Source organism: Orycteropus afer, unplaced genomic scaffold, assembly GCF_000298275.1.
Source record: "Orycteropus afer afer isolate SDZICR_OR568_19922 unplaced genomic scaffold, OryAfe1.0 scaffold00092, whole genome shotgun sequence".
NCBI lineage: Eukaryota > Metazoa > Chordata > Mammalia > Tubulidentata > Orycteropodidae > Orycteropus > Orycteropus afer.
Window position 1 is genome coordinate 6736401 of NW_006921679.1, and position 8491 is coordinate 6744891.

The 8491-nt window shown below is 45.8% G+C and overlaps 1 protein-coding gene across 1 annotated transcript in view; it reads right to left on the reverse strand.

Annotated features, from left to right (window-relative positions):
- The window catches only part of LOC103198371 (mitochondrial intermediate peptidase), a 243887-nt gene that overhangs the window by 5416 nt on the left and 229980 nt on the right, over window positions 1–8491 (reverse strand). Inside the window, exons 17-18 of the mRNA XM_007942532.1 lie at window positions 4832–4953; window positions 744–817 (exon numbers count right to left, since the gene is read on the reverse strand). Of these exons, the coding sequence (XP_007940723.1) occupies window positions 744–817; window positions 4832–4953 (196 nt within the window). The remainder of the gene's footprint in view (window positions 1–743; window positions 818–4831; window positions 4954–8491) is intronic.

Here is an 8491-nt window from a genome sequence, read left to right on the forward strand (position 1 = left end):
GCATTGACCCATGTCACTTTAGTTTTCTGTATTTCAATGTACATAAATTATATTTCAATGAAAAGCATTTTTTAAAAATTCATAGAAAAGCAAGCATTGTTGACACCTCAAAGAGATGATTTAATGAGGTTCTAATTTTTCACGGGTAAAAAGTTCAACTTGACACTGGAATTTCTAGCAAACGTAGAGCTAAGCTTTGGGGGAATTGAGGAAATGAGTAAAGGAGGAAGGGGAAGGAGAGATAGGGAGGGAGGGAGGGGAGAGGGAGGGGACAGGTGAATAGAAGGGAGGGAGGGAGGGAAGAGGGAGTTCTTTAGGTTAAAAAAGAAATACGTTGTGACCTATAGACTCTAGGGGCAAATTTTCTGAGAATTTGTGGTATTTGCACAATCTTAACAATTTCCAATTAGAGGACTGCTAACATTTTGAATGGTAAAACTCAAAATTCTCTTCTGGCATCTAAATAAATCGCAATGAGTGAAAATTAATCCACTTCTTACATTTTACTTAAAGTACAGCAAATTTTAAACATAATTTGGGAAAAACGGGATGGAAGCTCAGAACAAAATGCACTGCTAAAGCATCATCTCTTCAAAGGAAAATAACTGCGTGGAAAAAACATAAAACATCTTTCACGACAAAGGGTGCGAAGACATAACGGAGACGGTTAATGCCACAACACACGACCCATAAAACCATAAGCAGAAAATCACAGAAGAGTTTGCAGCCCCGTGTTGCCCTACCTTCCACCATGAGCATGGGCTCCTTGCCGCCTCCGTGGGCCAGCATCTCCCGGCGGTAACGCTCACCCATGGCCCTGGAGGAACAGGGAGATACATTAGACACCCGCACACACAGCCCACTCCGCTGCCACTCACCCTCACGCTGAGTCTCTCGAGGTAAGCCACGCTGACAACACATCCACAAAGGCTGCCATCACAAGACAGACCTGCCCCTCACTAGCTTCTTGCTCCTAAATACCGGATTCCAACTTTTATCCTCAAGTAAGTGAGAGCAGGTGTGCTATAGTTACTGTAAGATAACTATTGTTGGCGCTCTGGTTTGTAGCATGCCACCTCTCTCTGTGGCAAGGGTTATTTTGTTCACAGGTATTTTATAGGTTTTTAAGGCTATGATTTGAAATGACTTATGCACTTTCAGACAAGAACATGAGATATCACTTAACAAAGAGAAAAATGCCTCCAAAGAAGTTTGAAGGAAACAGCTGGCAGGAAAGGGTTTATGACACCAGAAAACTCTGGCTAAGGAGATGGCTAACTAACGGGATGAAAACATGCCTCCTGAGTTTCCTGGTGGCCAAGGTGAAGAGGACAACCTCATTTCTATTTTCCAGTCCTCTCCTCAGCGGGGTCATTACAAATGTGACACTGAACTCATCTTATAGGTGAGTACCATCTATAAAACTATCCAAGGGTAGGTTGTGAACAATTTTTACAGATAGAAATTCTCCAAATGGCACCTGGCAACAAGCTACTATTTCAGACTTTACGGAAAAGGCAATTGCTATAAGTAAAGGACAACATACTCTGATAACGTGAGCAAAGGTGACTGTGATGAGTTTTCATTCCACTGTGACTTGAGTCACAGAAGCAAGACTGGAAAATCTACTTCTGTAAAGACTTATCACCTCAGAAACCCAATGGGGCTCACTGTAAATTGGAATCGGTTCAATGGCAGTGAGCTTTTCTTACATCCTGAATTCTGGGAGCATGGTCTCTCAGTGGAATCTCTGATACCATCACAGTATCACAGACGTGATGAATGCACGCGCTAGCTGTGGTCCTGTCTAAAAGTGTGTGCTCAGGAGAGCAAATCAAGGAGCAGGGGACATGGACAGAAGCTCAGAAGGACAGCAGGCTCAGTCTCCCCTCCCTGCCAGAATACACAGCACCCAAAAAACAAACCAAACCCACTGCCACTGAGTTGACTCCAACTCACAGCGACCCCTCCTTAGGTTTCCGAGGTGGTAAATCTTTAGAGAAGTAGATTGCTCAGTCTTCTGCATGGAGTGGCTGGTGGGTTTGGCAGCCTTCTGGTTAGCAGTCAGATGCCTTAGGCACTATGCCACCAGAGCTCCTAAGTAGCACACAACCAAACCAAAAAACCAAATTCACTGCCATTGAGTCGGATCCAACTCATAGTGACCCTCCTTGGTTTTCCAAGGTGGTATCACTACAGAAGTAGATTGTCCAGTCTTCCTTCCGAGGAGTGGCTGGTAGGTTTGAGCCACCAGTCTTCTGGTTAGCAGTCAAATGCCTCAGGCACTACACCACCAGAGCTCCAAGTTTTAATGCTTCCTCTTAGGTCCCTGGCTCTTGGCCTGCCTGGCTCCTGGCTGTAGGCTCCCAGCCTGGGTCTTTTCCAGAAATGGGATTGAAAAGGCTCTTTTTGACAGAGCTTAGACATTTTCTAGTCCAGTGAGCATTTTTACTCATTTACTTTATTATTACGTGTGCATAAAAGTAAGGCAACCACATGCCCAGGCAAGAATGCATACTTGAACAAGACATACATGGCTGACAATATATGCACTTAATAGTGTGGTTTGCTAGTAAAGCGTAGCTTCTTCAAACGGGATAATATTCTGCCTAGTTTATAGGAATCACCAGTCAAGAGTTGTAATCCTTGAAATTAATGTATGGTAGTCAATTTTGGTTTTGGATTCTCTGAAAACAATAAAAGTGGAAAAGCAGACTACATGTCTCCCAGTCTGCAAAGAGGAGAAGATAAAATGACATGTGGGCACCAAACCATAAAACATTCAAAAATCACATTAAATCAGGTTCAAGTGCAATATATTTTTGGAACTGAATGTGGTTATTAACTTCTGAGAAACTTCAAACTTATGTGGAAGTGTGTGAGACGCTGAGGGGTGTGGCGGGGCAGCGGGCAGGGAGGCGGGAGGAGGCTGCCTGCACTGGGCCTGGCAGCCCTGTGTCTAGTCCTGGCCCAGCTGGTTAGCTGTGAAGCCCTGGACATACTAGTCATCCCATCTGAGCCTGTTTCTTCTTATAAAGCAGAGCCGCTTTGCCAAGGCCGCTGTGGATGTAAGATAACACACCATGTGAAAACTCTGGGGTACTCTGAGTTGCGAGAGGACGGGGGCTCTAACCCATGCTAAAGCCACAGGGTGGCCCTGAGAGGTAGTTGGAGATGTTTGTTTTTGTGTGGTGAGGAGGTAAGACACTTCCAACAACTATTAGACCAAACCATAATTAGTGGTTTACTTTCAAAGAAAGTTCCTGCTAAGGATACATGAGGGCACAACTGTATGTCCCTTTGGGTCCTGTTCTTGGAGGAAGTCTTGCAAGTAGGGTCAGCAGACAGCCTGATCGGCAACAATGGAGGATCTTTGTAATTCTTCACCCAAGGATGGCCTGGCTACTACCTGGCTCCTCACTGTACCTGGCTTTACAGAGATACTAGGAGGGTGGGCAGCCTCCGTCCAAGGCCCAAGGCCCTTCCTCCTCCGCCCTGTCCTGCCTCCACCCTGGGGAGGGGGTGAGCACTCTGTGTCCCCATCTGAGATTTGCCTTTGCCGGACAGCACCACTGCAGGATCCTCACGAAGGCCCTGTGTACCTGCTAACCGAATGAAAGAAACACGTTCCTGGGAGAGGACCAAGAAGCCCTAGCCCAAACACTGCAGCGCACCCGCCGGCAGAAAAAGCTGCCCTTTGCTGTGGAAATCACCTGGTGATAGAAAGGTCCAGCAAGGCTCTCAGAGAGGCTGCCTGCATGGCAAAACAACTGAACAGCGTCATGCAGGTGGAGATGTGCAGGCGGAGATGTGCGCGGCCACAAGGCTGAGCCGCGTGAGCAACAGGAAGTAGTGCAGCTCTGTCACTGCTAATGGTCAGAGAGTCTGTGAGGAGCAAACACACTCCAGACACCAGGCAGAGGACTGACTTTCCAAAAAGAAACGGGAAGGCTGGTCTCCACATGCATGTCAGTAAACAAAGGTCCCAACAGTGCCGCTCCTAAACTAGGACAGTGGGGTGAAGACGATGAACTGAAGTGCTTCACCGAAGTGAAACTTCAGACGACGGTGCGTGAACTAAAAACCCAACCCAACTCGCAACCATGGAGTCGATTCTGACTCACAGCGCCCCTAGAGGACAGAGTGGAACTGCACCACAGGGTTTCCAAGGCTGTCTATCTTTATGGGAGCAAAGTCCAAACCAAATCCACTGCCCTAGAGTCGATTCAGACTCACAGCACCCCTAGAGGAAAGAGTAGAGCTGCCCCAGAAGGTTTCCGAGGCTGTAATATTTATGGAGGCTGACTGCCTCATCTTTCTCTGACATCTTTCTCCCACAGAGATGCTAGTGGGTTTAAACCACCCACCTTCTGGTTAAAGCAGCCAAATGCTTTAACCACTGTACCAGCAGATCTCCTACCTAAAATGAAGAGACCTATTACATGTAACAGGAAACACGGATTGCCATCAGGCACTGACAACGGGAGAGGCCAGGCAAACTCAAAGAGGACGGAGAGGCATAGCAACACCACTGACGGGACCGTGTGATGTCAACGCTAAAGGTTCCAGGGATCAGCAGGGAGCAGGAGCAGGCAGGCCTGTGGTGAGGCCCAAAGCCCGCTGTCCCCACTGTTCCAGAAGCAGGAGGGAAGCTCACCCCGAAAAGTTATGAGAGCAATAGCTCTGCTTTGGGTGGATACAGCCTCTAGGCTTTGGATTTCCTGCCATGTCGAGGGGACACTCTCATAAGTCTGACCTCTGATGTCATGCGGTGGGAGGTGACTGTAATTGAAAAAAGGGGCCATCTTATAAACTTTTCCCCCTTAATTACCTGTTGAAAGGATCCTGTAGAAAACATTCTTTCCAAACCATGGAAGCCACTGCCCTGGACATCAAGTAAGAGTAGTATTTGGCACCATAGCCCACCAGGTGGCTGAATCGCAGCTGCCACGCCTGCCAAAACAAAAACACAGCACAGGGAATAGTGGACGCTCTGTGTTCTGAGAATGCAGGCATGAGAACACAGTGGAAGCGCACAGCGTCTGCAAATGTTACCGTTTAAACCTCAACTGGGCAGGTCAAGCAGCTACTGTAATATGTTTAACATGTTGTATCCCAAACCAAAACCCACTGCCATCAAGTCAATTCCAACACATAGCAACCCCCAATGGGTTTCCAAGGCTGTCAATCTTTACAGAAGTAGATTGCCACATCTTCCTCCCATGGAGCAGCTGGTGGGTTTGAACCACCGACCTTCTGGTTAGCAGCCAAATACCTTATCTACTATGCCACCAGAGCTCCTTAATGTATTATAGACTCAAAGAAAATTTTGTATCATGTAATCTTCAGCCAATTATAGACACATTTGCTCCAAACAGATGGTGGTGGTTGTTGTTGTTTGCCATTGAGTCAGATTCAACTCATAGCGACCCCTCCCCTTGGGTTTCCGAGGCAGTATCACTACGGAAGCAGATTGCCCAACCTTCCTTCTGAGGAGTGGCTGGTGGGTTTGAACCGCCAGCCTTCTGGTTAGCAGTCAAGTGCCTTAGGCACTATGCCACCAGAGCTCCCAAACAGATGATTAGTCTTTTTCATTAATGAGTTTAATTTCCTGTGCTGCTTATAAAAACCAGACACTACTGCTGTCTAGTTGATTCCACCTCATGGTGACCTTGTGTGTGCCAGGGCAGAACTGTGCTCCACAGGGTTTTCAGAGGCAGAGTTTTCAGAAGCAGACTGCCAGGGCTTCCTTCCAAGGTGCCTCTGGGTGGACGTGAACCTCCAAGCGTCCATTTAGTGTTGGAGCATGTTAACTGCTCGTACCACCCAGAGACGCCTCTGTTGATGAGATTTGGCTGCTAACCAGAATGTCACCAGATGAAACCCACCAGTCACTCTACAGAAGGAAGATGGGGCAATCTACTTCCATAAAAATGTACAGCCTTGGAAACACAATGGAGGCTGTTATGAGTCGGAATCGACTTAATGGCAGTAAGATCTAGAAAAGAGATTAAGTTTTGAGGTTACGTATTTTTTGATAATTTGGTGATTTAAAAAAGTTCACTCTGCAAGAGTACTGGCTACTTGAATCATTATCACTTTTCATATGGGCCCATGTTTCTAAAGCTGATTAGCACCCACGTTTTTGTCATAATACATTTTACGACAAAGCAAAAAAGCAGAAGAAAATGAAATAGAGCAGAAAAACAGAACTTGGTAAAATCTGGGGCCGCATTTCTATTTTTAGAAGTTAGTTATCAGCAATTTCAACCTCTCAGTGGAAGGATGAAGGAATTAACAGCCTCCCTGCCGTCTCTAAACTCCTTCAGTGACTTTCTAGTCATACTAATGAAGCTGGTTACACCTTACTGTCTGTACAAGTCTATGGCCGTACAGATCAGAGGTGACGGTGCAGACACCAACAATGGAGCAGGATGGTCTCTCCTGGCCATGCCGGCCAGCACGGAATGCCAGCTGTCAGCATTGAAATAGGACGTTTGAAGTCTGACAATGAGTGTACCTTCTCCACAAGCACAGTGATGTAGCTGTTTCAAGAAAGACCATGTGGGTGTGTCATGTAAGAATACTATTCCACTGGAAATTTTTTTCCCTACAAGTATTTTTCTTTCTCTGTACCTAGGAGTTGAAAACACCTACATTCTGATTGGCGAATAGAAGGAGGGTTTGTCCAAGTATAAAAGCACACGCTTATTCATTGTCACATTGCCGCAACAAAAAGCTAGGATTATAAAAACTATCCTCAAAAGATACATTTATGACTTCAATGGTTTTACTTTTCTAGAATAAACAAATCTGGCATGCAGTGATTCACTTTCTTCTCTTGGATGCTTCATCTGACATTAAACTTAATTCCCTAGAAAATCAACTATAAAGCATAATCCTCACTACAAATCCATAAACAAGATAAACTAGTTCTACTCAACATATTAAGACACAAATATCTAAGAAGATACAGCTCCTTTATCACAACGGTGTGACAAATTTGAGAACAAACTCCCAGTCCTCTATCCTTACGCAATGACTCTAAAGATGACACCTATAGGGCTACTTGCTCTGTAGTTGCCCAACTCTTCAAGACTAATAATTTGCCTGCATTGGGGAAAAACCCACTGCCACTGATTCGATTTGACTCATAGTGACCCCCACTGGGTTTCCAAGGCTATAAATCTTTATAGAAGTAGGCTGCTTCATTTTCCTCCCATGGAGCAGCTGGTGGGTTTGAACCATCAACCTTCTGGTTAGTAGCCAAATGCCTTACCCACTACTCACTGGGGAAAGGAGCTGTGATGAAGGAATGTGTGGGGATATTAAGGCAGAGATTAAGCATTACCCTTAATCTCCACTCTCCCCTTTCTTCAAAAAGGATCTCACATTGGGCACCTTCTGGGTCATGTCCTTGTAGGAAAGACTGTGCCCCTCTCCCTTCCTCCTGTATTTTTCATTCTCAGGGCTGGCATATGGATATGGTGGTGAGCCGATTCAGTCCATTTATGAAGGCAGGCTCTCAGGGATGGTGGGGCAGCAAGAAAGAAAGAGGGCATGAGGCCACCACACCTGGTCTGGACAGTTACATACACACAGTTGTTATCAACAACCAAACCTATACCCTACCTAACAGCAGATGATCCCCACTCTACGTACAGCACTGTCACCATGCAGGACCACAAAACCCTGACATACAGCTCCTGGGGGCCTCATCCTTGCTGGGAGAAGCAGCACACTTAGATAGATGTACACCTAATGAGTTCTTGCCAACCAGTGTCCTCAGGTGGTGATGGAGGGCATGGGAAGGTGAAGATAGGCTTTTACCCTACTGGTACCTAAGTGATTTTTAAAATGACAGCAAACTGAACAATGTATGGGTCAAATTCCATTATAAAAAACGCTGAGTAACTAAATTTTTAGCCAAAAACGTAGATCCCTTGGAATTCATTCATAGCATACACAAAGTTCTTATACTCTGCCTTATTAAAACCAGGGAATCTATGTCAGTTTTTGTATTATGCTGGAATTTTAATCTAGTAAATATTACTTAGAACACATAGGCCATTGGTAATCTTTCTCACAGAAGGAATTTGGATGCAATGCTATCTTTTGTGATGGAATATCATGGGCTGTTTTAATCAGATACTCCACTGAGATACTGGCCATTATGCTGACAATGATATCATCGTCTCTCAAGGTGGAAGGAGCTCTGGTGATGCAGTGGTTAAAGCATTTGACTGCTAACCAAAAGGGCAGCAGTTTGAACCTATCAGCTGCTCCTTGGGAGAAAGATGAGGCAGTCTGCTTCTATAAAGATTGACAGCCTGGGAAACCCTGTGGGGCAGTTCCACTCTGTCCTCTAGGGGCGCTGTGAGTCAGAATCGACTCCATGGCAGTGGGTTTGGTTTGGGCTTTGCTTCTGTGAAGACTGACAGCCTGGGAAACCCTGTGGGGCAGTTCCACTCTGTCCTCTAGGGGCACTGTG